The following is a 20,699-nucleotide window of genomic DNA, read 5'->3' as shown; positions in this document are numbered from 1 at the left end:
TTACTAGGAACATTTTTTAAGATTGCTCAGGAAACGGATGAACAGGAGAGCGAAAACCAGGCTGGAATAACCTAGAAACATACTACAGTAAGTTCTTCTTGAATCATCTGGGATAGCTAGGTAATTATATTCTTGGCAAAGCATGCACATAACAGGGCTGTTACTCTGGAAGTCAGTTGCAATTCTATTTGTTTTAATTCAAGTTCTTTCTGTTCTGTTCCTTTTTTATGGGTATAGTGAACTGGGAAACTTTTATGATTTGATGCCATGAAATGAATAGAAGAAGGCAAGTATCAAACGTAGAAATTCTAGGCTTGAATGTTTCATTACATGCAAATTGCTTGGGGAAACACCACAAAATTTTGAGAACAGTTAATTATTATAACCCAGACATTTTCTGCCCTTGAGGCTCCTATCAGCTCAAAAATACAAAGAAAGTATTCTCCAGCTCATTATTAGGACACCAATTTTGCTCAGATGAAATCTCTAAGGGAAGACCTCTAAAGCAAGAAGATTTGCCCTCACAATAATGAAAAATATCCATCACATATAGGGAATTACACTATCCATATGAATTAAATGTATCCATTAAAAAATAAAGATAGCTGACTCACAGTGTTTTATTTTATGCTCCAAGTTGGCACTGTGGTAAAATTACACCAGCCATACCACAAAATTTCCAGTCTTTGAGAGCCACTATACTTAACTTTAGGTGGGACAGAAATGCACCCCTGGATTGCAAAATTGATACAAAAGTATATTGACTCCCAATTGCACAGACTATGAGCCTATAAGAGCTTTAAGACTGACTGGGGAGGCCCTGCTCTCTGCCCCAACCTCTTTGCAAGAGCGACTGGTTGGGAAGAGACAGGGCCTTCTCAGCGGTGGCCCCTCGGCTGTGGAACTCTGTCCCTGGCGACATCAGGCAGGCCCCATCCCTCCAGGTTTTTAGAAAAAAACTTAAAACCTGGCTCTTCTTGCAAGTGTTTGGTGAATATGAAACTACAGAATGAGACTTTAACAGCTTGAATAACAGACTATGGTTTCTGGAAAACAATTTGGTTATGAGATCATGACTCAGCATTTTATTTTGTTTTAATCTGTTTGAACTGATTGATATGTGTTTTAATTGCTCATGATTTAGATTGTTGACTTTGTTGAGATGCATTTTAATAGTTGTAAACCACTTTGAGCCCCCTTTGGGGTGGAGAAAAGTGGGATAGAAATGAAGTACTGTAAATAAATAAATAAACATGCACCTGGCAGGCTACCCACTCCTCATAATGTAATTATATGTTTTATGCATCTTAGCATAAGTGATTATAAAGTCTTTTTTTCCTCCCCATCTCCTCGGTTTTTTTTTCTTCCCCTTCCAACATTCAAGTAGTTAAATAATGGCTATTATGCCTGCCACCATAACCGTCTCTGATCACGCATCTCTAAACCTAGAACTGAAACTATCTCTGCCTGATCAAACAAACTGATCTGGATAGTAATTCTAATTTTCCTTACTAAAAAACAAGATTAAAGGAGATATTGGCCATATCTGTCAAGAAAACCCATATGATGTAGAAATAACTATATCCCGTACTTATTCTGGGATGCATTGAAAGCTGTATTCCAAGAATTTTGTATGCAAGAAGACTTCAACTTAAAAAGTTAAAGGAAGCAAACTAGGCATGCAAGGGGGGCTTTGAAACCAAGCTCCTACAGATTTCCAAAAGAGGCATTTCAACCTTTTGGAATAGGAAAAAAGTGGAGCATAGGGAATATGGAGGGAGCAAGGGCCACATTTTCCCCATTTCTTCCTTAAAGATAACCTTTGTATAGACTTCTCTCTAATGTCTATCTAGCATTAAATAAATGATTGGATTGAAAACTAATGTACTAGCTCTTAGGCAGGTCACTACAAAAAAAACCCAGTCATGTCATTGGATAAAAGTTAAGTATAATGACTGCACATGCTGAATCAGGGTTTCAACAATGTTATGAGTAATTATATAAATCAGAGATTTTGGAAGGGAATTTCTTGACTCATTTACCTTGAAAGACCTGCACAGAATAGATGCACTTCAACGGAGAACAGATGCACTTCAGTGAACTGACTACAAAATCTTTGTAACTGAGAACTTACAGGAGGATACTATGAAATAACAGAATAATTATACCACACTTGATATTATTACTGTACAATTAATAACTTAGCAAGTGTGGGTTCCCAGAGACATGAAAATCATTACATTGGATTTTTTTTCGTGTCAGGAGCGACTTGAGAAACTGCAAGTCACTTCTAGTGTGAGAGAATTGGCCGTCTGCAATGACGCTGCCCAGGGGACGCCCGGATGTTTTGATGTTTTTATCATCCTATGGGAGGCTTCTCTCATGTCCATTACACTGGTATGATGCTGTTGATATCTAAGCAAGTAATGACGCACTGCTGACCAACTGCCTTTCATGTTCTAGCCAAGTGTGTTGGCTTGATTATTATATCCTACAACTAGGACCGTAGCCAGAGGGGGGATTAAAAGTTCAAACACCCCCCTCGAAATTTGTCAGGTAAAAAAAAAACCAGTTTACTCATAAAATTCATGAGTAAATCAGGTTTTTTGGGGGGAGGGGTTGAACCCTTAAACCCCTCCCCGGCTATGGCCCTGCCTACAACACATCTGCTGAAGCTGTTTTTAAGATAAATTCTATGAAAAGCTTTTATAGTTAGTGGTCAATTTTGAACACAAAATTATTTTTAAAGTTTTAAAAAATATTTAGAAACCGATGTGAAATCAATTCCTTATGCATCTAGATAGGTGTATGTAACACTATAAGCAATAATACAAATGAATCAAGTGTTACAGGTGCCAAGAAATGTTAATACACACATACCAATAATGCTAAAACACACTTTTCCTGAACCTGAGTTGCTCACTTTAAGGGCCACATTTGTTGGCACAAACTTATTATTTCTCTAAGGTGTCTTTTTTCATGGCAACAAACATACAAGTCATTTTTTCTGATAGTACAGTACAGTCAGCCTTCCAAATTCACAGGGGTTTAGAGGTGCAAGAACACTGTGAATGTGGAAAAACCGTGAACACTGTAGTTGAGTGCACAGCAAGCACTGAGAGGGCAAGCCTGACTGCCAGCCCCACAGCTGCTGCCCTCTTCTTAAAGTCCAGGACCCTGTGTACTTTCACATGATAGCACCATCCTCAGGAGGTGAGTGGGGATGCAGGAGTCATCACAGACAATGCTGCACCCATTGTAAGCCTTGGAGAAACCCAGGGCTTATCTATATATATAAAAGAGTGATGGCATCACGGCGACCCACAAAACAACAAAACTACAGGCCCCCCAACCTCGAAATTTGACAACACAACCCATCATCCATGCCTCTAGGTTGATACAACAAAAAGAAAACAAAAATAAAGTCCTAATTAGAGAGAGAGGAATAATTGCTTTTATCCAATTGCTGCCAGTTGGAAAGCTAAGCTCCTCCAACTTGGTCTCCTAGCAACCCAATAAAAATAATAAAAAACACTAAAAATAATTAAAAACACTAACAAATTAATACAATAAAATACTATAATAACAGAAAATAACTAAAAATAATACAAGAAAATAATAAAATATAATAAATAAAAAGATAACTTACAATAAAATTAATTAAAAAATACAAATAATGTCAAATAAAAATTACACAACAATTTTTAACCAATACCACCACCACTTTGCCACAGCAATGCGTGGCCGGGCACAGCTAGTAATATATAAAACAATCTTCAAGGGAAAAAAATCTCAAGAGTGGAATTTACAAATATCCCAAAAAGCAAAGAATACCTTAAAAGGGCATGTCCTAACCAAGGGCATTCCATAGTCCAACAATTTGTTGCAGGTCCCATTTCTGGAAGCATAGTGTTCCCACTTAAGCAATCATTAGATATAAAACTCAGTAGTCAGTATTTTACGTAATCTTTTCAAAACATGGAAGCTAAGTTGGTTTTGCACAAGCTATTACTATGTCATTTGATCAGGACTATAAGACGGTCTAGAAACAAGACACCTGGCAAACTAATGTCCACACTAGGCATCTGAGAAGATATATCAAAATACTGCTTTTTGATTACAAATGCATAATTGACAATTTAGTGAACTTTTATATTTTGCTGTGCATGAAATTCCATGCCATTCTGGAATTTGGGACAAATCTGAATGGATTAACACTTCAAAAAAATCAGTGTATTTGAGCAAGTCACCAATACTAATCTCTGGTCTAAATCAATGAAAATTCTACTTGCACATGTGCACACTACTACATCTTCACTATAGTCATCTACTGAGTGGAAGAATTAGCAGCATTATATATTTTGTTAGATTACAACTCCCATTAGTTTTAGCCTGCACAGGCAAAGGTGGGAGATGATAGCAGCTATAGTTAGACAACATCTGGATGGCTACTAATTCCTCGCCCCTCAATTTTGTACAATGAACATTGCACAGCATTCCATAACCAAGTAAGAAAGATGGCCCACTATCTCTCTTATACATTCAGCTATTCCTCCATCCTTGAAAAAAGGAAAAATATAAATTAATTTTAAAAGAAATTACAACAGTATTAGTCTTTCTTATTCAACTAGCAGTGCTATAATAAAATTTACTTCAGTAAGCTATAGTTACATTAATTATATTATATTGTTACCTAGTTAAATTAACTGTGGCATGAGAGGCAATTTACATGTTGCTTATTTGTTTTATTTATATCAGCAACCTAGTAACACAGTTCTCTGAGTAAGTCACAAAAATACCATTTACTGTGTCTAAAAGAATGCTATATTTAACATTGGCTACACACCTCTAATGACCTCTTTGAGCTGCAAGGATAACAGTTCGGTACAAGCATAATGATCCCTTCCATACCCACAGAAGTTAATTATATTTAAGACTTTCTAATCTCTTACAAACTACAATACATTACATATTTCATGTGTTGCAAAGTATACTAGTTAAAACAATAAGACTTTTGCCAATTTTCCTGTTCTAGAAATTTGAAAAATTGAGGTAGCTATTTAACATATGTCAGTTATACAGAACTTACCAGAAAAAATCCTGAGTAAGTTGTAAAAATCTTTAAGAACAGCAGTTGGTCTATTTTTTTTTAAAAAAACCCTCACTTAAGCTAAACATTTTCATTCAACAACATCCCTGAATTTTTTTAATCAGAGGTGTATTTTGATATTTCTATTGTTTGAATAAGGACTGTGTTTAGTCTGTCTGACTGAAAAGGGAAATGTGGTAACTTCAATCATTGATGTCTACAGACACATGAAACGGGAGTATTCCAACAGTACGCAGTATTGTCAACAAGAAGAAATATCAGCTACTTCCACTTTGATTTCATATGCATCAGGAATGACATTGCCACAGATTTGTTACCTGAACTCTGGTGTTTCAATAATGCAGAGTTTGAGAATGGTGCTTCACCAGAATAGTATCTAGGTCACTGTCTAGTATGTGATTAGTGAAATCACTAAAGCAGCTCATAAATGCTTTATTTAATTAACTTTTAAAAATCCTAACTAACTTATTTCACACCCTGAGATGTTTTAACGAGGAAAGCAGTTTTAAAGAGGTCAAGATCAGATACTTTTTGTTGTTTCCGAAACAAAGGCAAAGACTGTTGTCAGCTGTTATTCAATCTTCTACCTCAAGCAGGTGATATTAAGAGCGCCTGCATAGCAGCTCCCTTCTAGCTGATAAGTCCTCTGGCTAAAAAGACAGTTGGTAGCTGTCTCATTTCACTTGACACTCTATTCAGATAAGTTTCAGCTGATGCCTTTGCAACAAAACACCAACTCCCTAGAGCTGGAACTTTTCCTTTCTAACTTCCTTTAAAGCTTGAAGCAATGTTAAATAAAAGGACAAACTTTATCAGCCATCACAAATGCAACATATTGCCTCTATTGCTGAACATGATTTTCATTTTAAATTAAAAAACTTAATGGCTTAAAATATATAAATTAGGCATTTTCTTTAAAAAACATACTGCGTAAAATAGAATATGAAAAAGAAAGAAGATGAACTAGCACTGACACTGAAGAAAAATTATATATTACAGATCTTCATCCCTTGAATATGCTAAACCGGGATCTGCTAACCAGTGATTTTACCAGTATTCCTCCAGCAGCTGTTCTACATTGTTTGGCAGTACTGCTAGAGCTGAAACTCTGAAGGGATAGGATCCAGCACCAGGAGAGCTCCTGTTCAATTCAAAGTCAGTACAGGAAGTGGAGAATCAAAATCAAGAACAGGCTTATCAACCCTGCGGTGAAAGATCCAACAGCCATCCTTCATTCTAGGTATGATGCTACAGTAGGACTATTCTGAATCCGGAAACTTCATCTTACTAACAGCTTGATTTTATTCTTAAGTCTAGCACCTTCAAGCTACACCTAATTCTGCACAGGAATGGGTCGTAAGTGCTATGTCAGCTGACTTTTCATCAAGCGAGTATTACACAACAAGGTAAGCTAGAAGAGGTAGAAATTTTCAGTAGCATCAAATTTCCAGTCCAAGAACGTTTCCTGATCTATTATTGATCCTCCTGAGTCACAAAGGTGCTATGGCCAGAAACATTTGTCTTTACCTTCAGGTGATTCACCAACAATAGTTTCCAGAAGCAAATCTGGCTATATGCTCTGGTTATAACAGTGCAGATTGTTATCAAGCACTCTACACAGGGTTGTCTTTGAAGAATGTTTGGAAAATGCAGCCTGTATTGCAGGGATGAAAAACTGCAAGCCAAGTACTCTCCAGTGTAAAACAATAGGTAAAAAGGACTCCTTTTAACATTAAGGAAGGAGCAAGCTTGTTTGCTGTTGTTCTAGAGACTAAGACATGGAGTAATGGATTCAAATTACAAGATGGGAGATGTTCCACCTTAAAATTAGGAAGTACTTCCTGTCGGCAAGAGCTGTTTGGCAATGGAATATGCTGCCTCAGAGTGTGATGAAGTCTCCCTTTCCTGAAGTTTTTCAACAGAGGCTCAATGGGCATCTGTCGAGAGTCCTTTTCACTGTATATTTCTGTATGGCAGGGGGCTGGACTGGATGGTCCTTGTGGTCTCTTCCAACTCTATGATTCTATCATTCTAACATTCCCAACCCACCAAATCCAGCCAAACATAAAGGACAACCCAGAAATAAATTTCTAGTTATACAGTAGAGTCTCACTTATCCAACACTCGCTCATCCAACATTCTGGATTATCCAACGCATTTTTGTAGTCAATGTTTTCAATATATCGTGATATTTTGGTGCTAAATTTGTAAATACAGTAATTACTACATAACATTACTGCGTATTGAACTACTTTTTCTGTCAAATTTGTTGTATAACATGATGTTTTGGTCTTCATTTGTAAAAGCATAACCTAATTTGATGTTTAATAGGCTTTTCCTTAATGCCTCCTTATTATCCAACATATTCGCTTATCCAACGTTCTGCTGGCCCGTTTAGCTTGGATAAGTGAGACTTTACTGTATCTGGGTATGAAAACTGGGTTGCACAGCAGTTGTTTATTCCATGGTACAAAATATTGTCAGTCTAGTACGGGCACAGGCAAACTTCAGCCCTCCAGGTGGTTTGGACTTCAACTCCCACAATTCCTAATTACTGGCTGTTAGGAATTGTGGGAGTTGAAGTCCAAAATACTAGGAGGGCCGTAGTTTGTCCATGCCTGGTCTAGTACCAGAGGCTATTTATTCAGAGTACATTATATTCCTCCATTCTTCAATGGTTCCCGCTAAATTTTCTTTTGAAGCCCTTAAGAGTTAAGCACAACATCATGGTACTCAATATAGAATGTGTAGCTATTTCCTTAAACCAAAGTCCACAAAAGGAATGAAAAGTGAAAGAATGATTTCACAGTGTACACTAAAATGCCTAGATACAATACGGCACCAATACCTTATAGCTGCAGCTGCTGTTCATCTAATGTAGATGAAATACCACAGATTGTACAAATACTATCACTGGCCAAAGTTCATAAGACCTTACATTAAAAGAAATTTAAGTAGGAAGTATAAGCATCAGACATCTCTCAATTTTTAGACAAATGTTTCCCTTTACCTCCTAATTCATATACAGATATCAAAACCAGAATCTGAGCAGCACAGAAGCCCTATAAATGCATAGTTTCCCAATGGTCCAAATTTTCTCTATCTTATCTCATTCTTAGCAATTACTTTCATTTCTTGATAAAGATATTTTGAGAAAACGTTTGCAACCTTTGCTCTCTGGTAACCTATTCTGTGCATATAAAGTCTTTCTGAGAAAATAATCTTAACTAAAATTACTTCACTATAAAGACAAACTGTCACAAAAGTAAAGAAATAACAAGAAATCGACAATAGCATACTTTTCCATTCCTCTCCTTTGCACAATCTCCCTCTTGACCAGTCATAAAAAAAACAAATATCTATTTATATAGTCTTGCACATTGGTATTTTGGATTATTTCCAACCATTCTATTCAGGACTTTACAAATAAATGCAAGATACATAAATTATTTCACTTCATTAAAATCAGTTGTAAACAACAGGAGAATCTAGGAGTCAATCCAGTCACAAGTACATATATTAGAATCTAATAAACAACTCCAACAACTTTCCAGATGATTATTATCCTCAACTCTAGAAGGTAATTGTGATATTCAGTTAAAAGGCTACCAATATTTTGTTCACACATCTCAACATACAGTGTTGCAGGTTAATGTTGTTCCTTGTTTATATCACTGCAATTAAATATAAAATGTGTCCCAGAACACCTTTTCCTAAATAGGGGTGTGCTTCTGAAATAGCGGGTACTTCACCTTCCTTGAAAATAAAAGCTTAGATGTATTCCTTTTTACCTGTTTTCTCCTTGTTTGTTGTTTGAAGGTGGAGGATGCAAAACAGTCTGATTCCCTTCCATCTCAACAATGCACTTGGTATTCAGATCCAGTTCTGAAACATGACACAACAGAGGAGTTCAAAACATTCCCTTGCAGAATTATATGCACTTCATCCCTAGCCAGCAAAGCCTTTCCTGTTTCTTTCTCATGCTGTCCAGAAAACAACTCTCACTTGTTGCTGTAGTATAGGAAATGATATGGGTGTTGCTCCCAACTCTCCCCTATTCCATTCCATCCCTCAAGAAACATGGACCAAGAAGTTGGGAAACCTTGAGATCAACCAAGGCTGTCCACTATTGTGGCCAGCATTCATTTCTGAACCATGGGAAGGCAGGCAATTTTCCAAACAATAAGATACTCCCACAGCAGTTTTCACAGAAGTAACTGTTACTCTCTTTAAGAGTAACTACACCAATTAAGTCAGTTCTCCTTATCCATGGATTCTGCACTCACAGATTCAACCACCCAAGAAACAAACATTGATTTTAAAGATTCCAAAAGACAAGCCTTGATTTTGCCATTCTGTACCATTTCACTATGCCATTGTATATAACGGGATTTGAACATCTATGGATTTTTGACATCCATGGGGGGGGGGGGGGGACACAAACAAATCAAAGCAGATACCAAGGGCATAATGTTCTCTTAAAAGAGCTGCCCTATTCTTTTTCTTTCTCCCACTCCCTTCCTCCTTTTTTATATTCCTTATAGCAAATTCACTATCTTTTTGAATCCTGTGTTACTATCTGTGATGCATGCTGCCCCACATGTAAGACCATGCTGTTCTTTACTATGTTGGTTCACAAATAATTTCTGTGGGCTTATTACACTATGTAACACGATTTTTGTCCTTGGGTTATAATGTCATTTCCTAATTGGCTCTATCATAAAAACATGGGAAAAAGTTTATTAAACTGCAAAACTTTGTCTTTGCGGATTTGAGGGACATCCTGCAGCACATTTGGCTAAAGTTTTTCAATGAATCTCTCACAGAGTCTCAACCAATTCAACACAGTTTGTAGCAACCACAAAATAACAAACTTTTTGGAGTATAACAACTACTTTCAAAGTCAGAACTGCACAATTAAAAAGGAAATAACATTTTTTGAACCAGGGACAAAACATTTTTTTCAGATTTTGTTACACAGTGTGATTAATTGGTTCATTCACTTCATTTTTATCCTGACATAAGGAGAAGGTGGCTAACAGCAAACAAGAGATTATTTGTTGTAGAAGGCTTTTATGACCGGAATCACTGGGTTGCTTTGAGTTTTCTAGGCTGTATGGCCATGTTCCAGAAGCATTCTCTCCTGATCCTCACAACCTCTGAGGATGCCTACCATAGATGTGGGTGAAACGTCAGGAGATAATGCTTCTGAAACATGGCCATATAGCCCAGAAAACTCACAGCACCCCAAGACACAATTTAATTATTACATGCCCTTTTCCACCTATTCATTCAGGATGGTGCACTGAAAGAAAAAAAGAGGGAGGATGCCAACTTTCTCTTTCCATCCTTAAGCAGTGTGATTCTGACTACAACAATGAACACTACCCAGCTTCAAATTGAGTGATCATGTTCAATATGCACCCCAACAATGAAGAAGACACCATAAAAAAAACTTTTCAGAGTTGTGTCATTTCTAGTATGAAGAGAGAAAAGGAGGGAGAGGGAAGAAGAAGAGGAGGAAAGAGAGGAAAGAAGGGAGGAAATAAGCCAACGAGGAAGACGAAAGGCACAGGTAGGGAGATTATCTGAAGAGAAATGTGTTGTTGAAGACTTTTATGGTCTGGGTTGTATTGAGTTTTCTGGAAAACTGGGTTGCTGTGAGATTTCCAGGCTGTATGGCCATGTTCCAGAAGCATTATCTGCTGACTTTTCACCCACATCTATGGCAGGCATCCTCAGAGGTTGTGAGATATATTGGGAACTAGAAAAGGGAGGTTTATATAACTGTGGAATGTCCAGGGTGTGAGAAAGAACTACTGTCTGTTAGAAGCAAGTGTGAAGGCCCTTCCACACAGTCCTATATTCCAAAATATCAAGGCAGAAAATCTCACATTATCTGACTCAGATAACCCAGTTCAAAGAAGATACTGTGGGATTTTCTGCCTTGATATTCTGGAATACAGAGCTGTGTGGAAGGGCCCTGAATGTTGCAATTAATCGCCTCGATTAGCATTGATAAGCCTTACAGCTTCAAGGCCTGGCTGAGTCTTTCCTGGGGGAGGAATTGTGTCAACTTCTGTGGAGAGAGAAAAGGGGTGAGAGGGAGGAAGAAGAAGAGGAGGAAGAGGAAAGAAGCCAACAAGGAAAAAGAAAAAGGCACAGGTTGGGAAGTTATCTGAGGACAAATGGCCCTCAGATACAAGAAGAGACTAGGATGTGGAACAATGGCTTCAAACTACAGGAAAGGAGATTCCACCTGAACATGAGGAAGAACTTCCTCACTGTGAGAGATGTTCAGCAGTGGAACGCTCTGCACCAGGGAGTGGTGGAGGCTCCTTCTTTGGAGGCTTCTAAGCAGAGGTTGGATGGCTATCTGTTGGGGGTGCTTTGAATGCGCTTTTCCTGCTTCTTGGCAGGAAGTTGGAATGGATGGCCCACAAGGTCTCTTCCAACTCTATGACTCAATAAACTGATAGGGATTTTCTTAGGACCCATCCATTTTATTACCACCTTCTCCACTCAGAATCACCCACTTCTGGCATTACTATTGAGGCTCTATCAGATCAGCAACCTAACCTTCAAGTCATCAGTCCTGCCAGCACAAGGGTTTAACCCACTGGAGCTATTCTGCCTTGGTCAGACCACCCTGTGTCTAATTCTGGGCACCACAATTGAAGGGAGATGTTGACAAGCTGGAATGTGTCCAGAGGAAGGTGACTAAAATGATCAAGGGACTGAAGAGCAAGCCCTATGAGGACTGGCTTAAAGAGCTGGGCATCTTTAGCCTGCAGAAAAGAAGGCTGAGAGGAGACATGATGGCCATGTATAAATATGTGAGGGGAAGTCATAGGGAGGAGGGAGCAGGATTGTTTTCTGCTGCCCTGGAAACTAGGAAGCGGAACAATTGCTTCAAACTACAGGAAAGGAGATTCCACCTGAACATTAGGAAGAACTTACTCACTGTGGGAGCTGTTCAGCAGTGGAACTGTCTCATCTGGAGTGTGGTGGAGGCTCCTTCTTTGGAGGCTTTTAAGCAGAGGCTGGATGGCCATCTGTCGGGGGTGCTTTGAATGCAATTTTCCTGCTTTTGGCAGGGGGTTGGACTGGGTGGCCCACAAGGTTTCTTCCAACTCTAGGATTCTATGATTGTGAGGGCCCTTCCACACAGCCCTATATCCCAGAATATCAGGGCAGAAAATCCCACAATATCTGCTTTGAACTGGGCTATGTGAGTCCATACTCAGAAAATGTAGGATTTTCTGGCCCATGAGGTTTCTTCCAACTCTATGATTCTATGACCGGCTTAAAGAGTTGGGCATGTTTAGCCTGCAGAAGAGAAGGCTGAGAGGAGACATGATAGCCATGTATAAAAATGTAAGGGGAAGTCATAGGGAGGAGGGAGCAAGCTTGTTTTCTGCTGCTCTGGAGACTAGGACATGGTACAATGACTTCAAACTACAGGAAAGGACATTCCTCCTGAACATTAGGAAGAACTTCCTAATTGTGCAAGCTATTCAGCAGTGTGTGGTGGAGGCTCCTTCTTTGGAAGCTTTTAAACAGAGGCTGGATGGCCATCTGTCCGGGGTGCTTTGAATGAACTTCTCCTGCTTCTTGTCAGGGGGTTGGACTGGAGGTCCCACCGAGGTTTCTTCCAACTCTAGGATGCTATGATTGTGAGGGGCCTTCCACACAGCCCTATATCCCAGAATGTCAGGGCAGAAAATCCCACAATATCTGCTTTGAACTGGGTTATGTGAGTCCATACTCAGATAATGTGGGATTTTCTGCCTTGTGGGAGGAAGAGGAGGAAGCGGAGGAAGGAAGACACTCCAAATTTATAGGGCTGGGATATAGGGCTGAGTGGAACGGCCCTAGGAGTCCCTGGCTTTCCCAACCAGCTCCCCGCCCCTCCTGCCTGGAGCCTCAACGGAAGGAGCCTCTGGGTCGCCGAAGCCATACATTCAGAGTGGCTTCTTTTTAAACCAAACGCACAACAGGTCCCCTCGCAAGGCTGTTCTCCAGAGTCGAAGAGCAAAAGTTGGTCCAAGTCGAGCAAGAGACGACACCCTGGAGTCTCTCTCTTCCACCCCGCACAAGTGAGGAGGAGTTCCCCCTTAATTCCCCTCGTTTGTTTCTCTTCTGTCTGCACGATTAATTAATTACCTCTCCTGTTCATGGGCCGGACCCGGACGGCCACTTTCACCTTGGTGTCCGACATCTTCCCCGCTTGGGCTCCGCACGAGACGGCGCTGCTTCTCCCTTTCCCCTCCTCTCAGGGCAGGGCAGGGCGCCGCGGGGCCTCCCTCAGGAGCGGGGAAAGCCCGGCGCCGGGGTCCATGACGGGGAGAGAAGGAAGAACGAGGAGAAGGAGGAGATAGAACGGAGCCCTCGAAGTGAGAGAAGGCGCGCTCTTCGCCTCAGCGCCGCTTGCGCGACGAGCCCAGCCGCTGCCTGTCCTCCTGAGGCGGCAACGGCAACAGCAACGGCACCGGCGGCCGCCTCCCAACCGCCATCTTCCAGCCCCCGCGGCGGCGGCGGAGGAGGCGGCGTCCCCAGCCTTCGCCCTCCTTCGCTGCTAAGCCTCTCGCTTTCCTCCCTCACGGCTGAGATTCCAGGCGGCTGGGCGCGAGGGGAGGTCGGAAAGCGACGGAGAGAGCCGAGCGCCTTCGGCACAGAGGGAGAGGAGGGGGGGAGATGGGGACAACGGGAGCGACCGGGAGAGTCGGAAAGAGAGTGACGAAAAGAGCCGAGCGCCTTCGGGGGAAAAACTACGAGGAGAAGGAGGGAACAACGGGACGAGGAAGGGAGAAGTCGGAAAGTGACGGAAAAAGCCGAACAACTTCGGGAGGGGGGAACTATACGAGGAGAAGGAGGGAACAACGGGACGAGGAAGGGAGAAATCGGAAAGTGGCGGGAAAAGCCGAACACCTTCGAGAGGGGGGAACTATACGAGGAGAAGGAGGGAACAACGGGATGAGGAAGGGAGAAGTCGGAAAGTGACGGAAAATGCCGAACGACTTCGGGGGGGGGGGAATACAGTAGAGTCTCAGTTATTCAATACTCGTTTATCCAACGTTCTGGATTATCCAACGCATTTTTGTAGACAATGTTTTCAATGCATCGTGATGTTTTGGTACTAAATTCATAAATACAGTAATTACAACATAACATTACTGCGTATTGAACTACTTTTTCATTCAAATTTGTTGTATAACATGATGTTTTGGTGTTTATTTTGTAAAATCATAATGTAATTTGATGTTTAATAGGCTTTTCCTTAATCCCTCCTTATTATCCAACATATTCGCTTATCCAACGTTCTGCCGGCCCGTTTATGTTGGATAAGTGAGACTCTACTGTATAAGGGGAAGGAGGGAACAACGGGACGAGGAAGGGAGAGGTCGGAAAGTGACGGAAAGAGCCGAACGCCTTTGGGGCGGGGGGATACGAGGAGGAGGGTACAATGGGCCGAGGAAGAGAGAGGTCGGGAGCGACTTGAGAAACTGCAATTCGCTTCTGGTGTGAGAGAATTGGCCGTCTGCAAGGACGTTACCCAAGGGACGCCCGGATGTTTAGATTGAAAGAGCCGAACGACTTCGGGAAAAAGCTCGGGAGAGGGTGGGGTAGAGAGGAGCGTCGAACGTCTTCGGCAAAGAGGGATGGGAGAGGGAGAAGGGTACAATAACCGGCCAATGAAGAGGTCGGAAAGTGACGGGGATGGCCGAGCACCTCTGGCAAAAAAAGGAAGAGAGGGGAAAATTAGTACATCGGGAAAAGTCGGAACGGATAGAACCGAACGCCCTTGGCAATGAGGGAAGAGAGGGACGGAATGAGCCGAACGCCTCTTAGGCAAAGGGGGAGGGGAGGGGGAGGAGGAGAAGTCGGAGGATGACGGAAAGAGCCGAACGAACGCCTTCAAAAGGGAAGCTAGGGGAGATGAGGATAGAACGCCTCCGGGCAACTTCGGGAGGCGCTGTGTGGTATGGTAGTGCCGGGGATGCGCTGGCGCACGCGCAGAAAGGGAATAGTGAAGATCGGCGCGTTCCTATTCCATCCCGCCGCCTCTGTATGGACGGTGGTGTCAAGTTGAAGAGGGGAGGGGGGAGGAATTCAAACAAAGTTGACATCGCGATGAGCAGCAAGGCTACGTTCAAAGCCAAAAGGGGCGGTTGCTGCAGCTGAGGTTATATTAGGCAGCCTGATTTGGAGGAAAACTTCAGGGAATAAAAGAAGAGCCTCTGAAGACATTGCGAGAAACGTGAAATGAACAGGTCAAGTTTCCTCCTAGTCTAAAGGACGGGTTGAAAGTCCTGAAGAGCAAGATGACAAAGAGCCTGAGCTGCTCAGTCTCCGGTCTCATGCGAGCCTTGACTCATCAGCATAATAACAATGATGACATTAATGTAGTAGGGCAAAGGTGCAACTTTTTGCCAACATGGACCAGGAAGAAATGTGTTGTCGAAGGCTTTCACTGGATTGCTGTGAGTTTTCCAGAAGCATTCTTTTCTGACGTTTTGCCTGCCTCTATGGCAGGCATCCTCAGAGGCTGTGATGTCTGTTAGAAACTAGGCAAGTGGGGTTTATATATCTTTGGAAAGTTCAGGGTGGGAGAAAAAAACTCTTGCCTGTTGGAAGCAAGTGTGAATGTTGCAATTGATCACCTTGATTAGCATTGGGCTTGCAGCTTCAAAGCCTGGCTGCTTCCTGCCTGGGGGAATCCTTTGTTGAAAGATGTTAACTGGCCCTGATCGTGTCATGCCTGGAATAACTTTATTTTCTGAGTGTTGCTCTTTATTTACTGTCCTGATTTTAGAGGGTTTTTTTTAAAATACTGGTGGCCAGCTTTTGTTCATTTTCATGGTTTCCTCCTTTCTGTTGAAATTGGCCACATGTTGTGGATTTCAATGGCTTCTCTCTGGACCCTTCCACACAGCCATATAACCCAGGATATCAAGGCAGAATAATTTACAGTATCTGCTTTGAACTGGGATTATCTGAGTCCACACTGCCATATATCCCAGTTCGAAGCAGATAATGTGGGGTTTTATTAAGCTGTGTGGAAGGGGCCTGCGTAGTCTGACATGGTGGTTGTTGGATCGTTCCAGCATTTCTCAAATACAGTAGAGTCTCACTTATCCAACATTTGCTTATCCAACATTCTGGATTATCCAACGCATTTTTGTAGTCAATGTTTTCAATACATCGTGATATTTTGGTGCTAAATTCATAAATACAGTAATTACTACATAGCATTACTGTGTACTGAACTGCTTTTTCTGTCAAATTTGTTGTATAACATGATGTTGTTGTGCTTAATTTGTAAAATCATAACCTAATTTGATGTTTAATAGACTTTTCCTTAATCTCTCCTTATTATCCAACATATTCGCTTATCTAATGTTCTGCCGGCCCGTTTATGTTGGATAAGTGAGACTCTACTGTAATATGCTGTGTCCAGGTTGGTTTATCAAGTGCTCTGCTATGGCTGACTTCTCTGGTTGGATTTTCTCCCACCCTGAACCTTTCACAGATATATAAACCCCAAATGTCTAGTTTCCAACAAACCTCACAACCTCTGATGATACCTGCCATAGATGCAGGCAAAACATCAGGAGATAATGCTTCTGGAACATGGCCATACAGCCCGGAAAACTCACAGCAATCCTTAAAGTAAAAGTCAAGAAGGACAAGTTAAATTCTCTTAAGCCTGTCAATGTGTGTATGTGGGCCAGTTGCGGTTTTCCATCCAACTTCTGTGGTCTGGTCATTCTCATTATGCATACATTTATCTCTGTAATCCACAGAACGATTGCAAAAATCATCCAGTGCTGTTATCTGAATATTACTGATGTGGAGGCTGAGAAATAAAGGTTAGGTTTCCCTTATTCAACATGTTTGGGACCAGAAGTCCTTGGGATTTATTTATTGGATTTTGGAATACCTGTAGATGCATATGCATATATATCTTGGAGACAGGACCTAAGTCTAAACACAACATTAATTTGCGGGTTAAACTGCCAGCTGCAGAAGATCTTGCCAACCAAAAGGCTGGCAGTTCAAGCCTTGGGTGGGGTGAGCTCCTAGCAAAACAGAAAAGTATGGTATATATTATAATACAAGGTAAGTTGTGTTCAAGTTATACACTTCTATTGTAATATAATCCCTTGTATATTACAAATGTTACATCAATTTATATGTTCAAAACTGTATGGGTAAGTAATTGTTTTTTTAAACCATTTCAGGTCTGAACTGGATTTAAGTTAACCCGGTGATTGACCATAACCCCGTCCCTGTCATTCATCCAATAGATAATCGTAACCTTATTTATAGTATCAATTCAAATAAACGACGTACAATATAGTGTAGGTACCCTATAAGTATAATATTGTCCAAATGGATTTATACAACTCTCAACTTAAACGTATACAATGTAGTATCACTTCGGGTTTGGATTCGGTTAAAGCTGATACAGTCTCTTGTTTTAAATCCAGTTCTAACAAATATAATTTGTTGATACTCAAAAATAGTCTTACTGGCGTCTTGATAATATTCTCAAGCACTGTATAAGTATTATTCAAAGTCAGTAATTCAAATTAAATCAAAAAGCTGTATACATTCTTCATATAAATGATAACAAAGTAGAATTACCGTATATACTCAAATATAAGCCGACCCGAATATAAGCCGAGACACCTAATTTTATCACAAAAAACTGGGAAAACTTATTGACACAAGTATAAGCCGAGGGTGAGAAATGCAGCAGCTACTGGTAAATTTCAAATAAAAAATAGATACCAATAAAATTAGATTGAGGCATCAGTGGGTTAAATGTTTTGAAAATTTACCGTATTCCAAAGAAAAACAGTAAACTAAATCTATAAGTAGAAAAGTAGGGTCAACAAAAACAATGTGGCATCAACAATAACTTTATAATCATCATCATCATCATGAACAACAACAGCTTCTTTTGTATCCCACTCTATCTATCTCCCCAAAGGGACTCAGGCCGGCTTCCAACATAGTAACAGGCAAACATTCAATGCCTATATAAACAACACAAAGCTAGATATAGATCTATAATTATATATACTAATTTCACATTTGTATTTCCCCCTGAAACCTTTGCAAATCCTTTATGTGCATTTTCTTCCTGCAATATTTGCAAGCCCTATTCATCAATGTGTATCACTATCTAGACATCTCTCTCTGTATATGTGTGTGTGTGTGCGTGCACATTTTCCCTCTGTAATATTTGCAGCCTCTATATATCTATATTAATATATATCTATCTAGACATCTATCTATAGATAATTATATATAGGACTTGCAGATACTTACAAACATGTGAAAAACATGCAGAAAAGAAGGCTGAGAGGAGACATGATGGCCATGTATAAATATGTGAGGGGAAGTCAGGAAGAATTTCCTGACTGTGAGGGCTGTTTGGCAATGGAACTCTCTGCCTTGGACTGTGGTGGAGGCTCCTCCTTCGGAGGCTTTTAAGCAGAGACTGGATGGCCATCTGCCGGGGGTGCTTTGAATGCGATTTTCCTGCTTCTTGGCAGGGGGTTGGACTGGATGGCCTGTGAGGTCTCTTCCAACTCTAATATTCTATTATTCTATGATTCAAAAAATCTTTAGCCAACACAACCACCAGCTGTGGGATTCTGAAATGGTCTATCCAAACATGTAACCTCTAATAACTGGAGATATAATATCTGTGATTTGAGACATCCGTATAAAAGGAATAAAATCTCTAGATGTGACATATAACACTAATTGTTGTGTGCCTTCAAGTCATTTCCAACTTGTGACAGTGCTCAAGCGAGCTATCACAAGGGTTTTTTCACAAGATTTGTTCAGAGGGGTTTCCCTTTGCTTTCTGCTGAATGTACAATTCCCAGAAATCCCAGCCAGTTTACCAGCTGTTAGGATTTCTGGGAGATAAAGGCCAAAACTTCTGGGGACCCACAGGTTGAAAACCAATGCACTGCACACAAAAAAGCCAAAATTCAGAAGTAGTGGGGAGTAAAGCCAACAGTGTGCCATAAGAAACATACTGTGCATCAGGAAAGAAAGTTAGAACAATGGCAGTTTTTAGTACTGATCAAGTTGTTTAATTTCTTAATATTGTTATATCTCACAAATGTCTCCTAAACAACTGATGGTGTATTCATTATGTGTGTGGATCCCAACTATGGTTTTTGAAAAATTATAGGATTTTTGTATAATATCTCATGTCTTCAGTGCTGCTATTTAAATATTCAGTGCAAATAAATCAATTCATTCAGCAGCTCTGGAGAGTTGAAGCAAGTGAGCTGTGCCAGATGTTTACAAAGAGAGATTAAGGTCATCTTAGTAATGCAGGGATGGGCAACTGTGGTCCTCCAGATGTTCTTAGTTTGCTTATCAGCAGTTAATGGATTTTCTTCTTGAGGAAAAATTCCAAGCAGCATCATATATGAACGGTGGAAACTACTATATGTTGTTGCTTTTAGGAGCAAATCAACGCTAAGGGCCCTAGCTCAATGAAAGAGAAGGTTTTAAAAATAGATAGGTGTTACATAATATTCATGAAGAACTATAATTTCATAATCCTTATCATGGCTCTTTTCTGTGGAATGCTGGGATATGCAGTTTAGATATAGGTGTGTAGAATTCTCAACCAGAGAACTCTAGGGCTTCATCAAACTACAGACCTCAGGGTTCCCATCTACACTGTCCTACAATGCAGTTTGAAACTGTATTATATGGTCAGTGGAAGCTCATATAGTGCAAATGAACTGCATTATGTGACTATACACTTTTTATTGTGTCAGAAGCGAATTGAGAATATACTGCAAGTCGCTTCTGGTGTGAGAGAATTGACTGTATACAGAGACTTTGCCCAGGGGATGCCTGGATGTGTGGGAGGCTTCTCTCATGTCCCCGCATGGAAGCTGAAGGTGATAGACAGGAGCTCACCCTGTCTCATGGATTCGAACCGCCGACCTTTAGATCTTCAGGTCAGCAGTTCAACTGGCACAAGGGTCGACGCTGACCATACAATGCAATTTCAATCATGCTATATGGCAGTGTAGATGAGGCCTCAGTCATGGCAGTTAAACCGGAACCATGGTGCCATAATTATGTTGTGTAGAAGGACCCTCCAGAGTTCTGTTCAAATATATAGTCTACTTATAGTCAGGCAGTGCTTCCAAATGAGAAAACCAGCATCAAATGCAATAAAAGTGGAAAGGATTTCAGGTGACAGACCTGAGATAAACCACTTCTATGCCTTGGATCTAGGATGCATCTACACTGTACAATTAATGTAGTTTTACTCTACTTTAACTCATGTCTCGATCCTATGGAATCCTGGATTTTTAGTTTGGTGAGGTACCTGCACTCTTTGGCAGACAAGGCTAAAGATCTTGTAAAACTACAGCTCTCAGGATTCCATAGTTTTGAGCCATGGCAATTAAAGTAGCATCAAAGTTTTTTTTTACAGTTTTCTTTCTTTTTAAAAATTTGCTAATATTGCGCTATGCTAATAATATAATATATTGTAGGTAAAGGTAAAGGTTTCCCCTGACGTTAAGTCCAG

General features: G+C 40.6%; 1 protein-coding gene across 9 annotated transcripts in view; it reads right to left on the bottom strand.

The window, feature by feature from the left end:
* The window catches only part of kif13a (kinesin family member 13A), an 84,578-nt gene extending 70,699 nt beyond the window's left edge, over nucleotides 1-13,879 (bottom strand). For 2 of the 9 annotated variants that reach the window (XM_062980682.1, XM_062980680.1), the window contains exons 1-2: nucleotides 13,277-13,879; nucleotides 8,902-8,995 (exon numbers count right to left, since the gene is read on the bottom strand). In XM_062980682.1, coding sequence (XP_062836752.1) covers nucleotides 8,902-8,995; nucleotides 13,277-13,331 — 149 coding nt within the window. In that variant the 5' untranslated portion in view covers nucleotides 13,332-13,879. The remainder of the gene's footprint in view (nucleotides 1-8,901; nucleotides 8,996-13,276) is intronic. The other 7 variants (XM_062980675.1, XM_062980676.1, XM_062980679.1 and 4 more) reach the window with 5 other exon arrangements.
* Nucleotides 13,880-20,699: the final 6,820 nt, after the last annotated feature.

Source organism: Anolis carolinensis, chromosome 4, assembly GCF_035594765.1.
Source record: "Anolis carolinensis isolate JA03-04 chromosome 4, rAnoCar3.1.pri, whole genome shotgun sequence".
NCBI lineage: Eukaryota > Metazoa > Chordata > Lepidosauria > Squamata > Dactyloidae > Anolis > Anolis carolinensis.
Note: the sequence above shows the minus strand (reverse complement) of the source record. Positions and strands in the feature narration are given on the sequence as shown.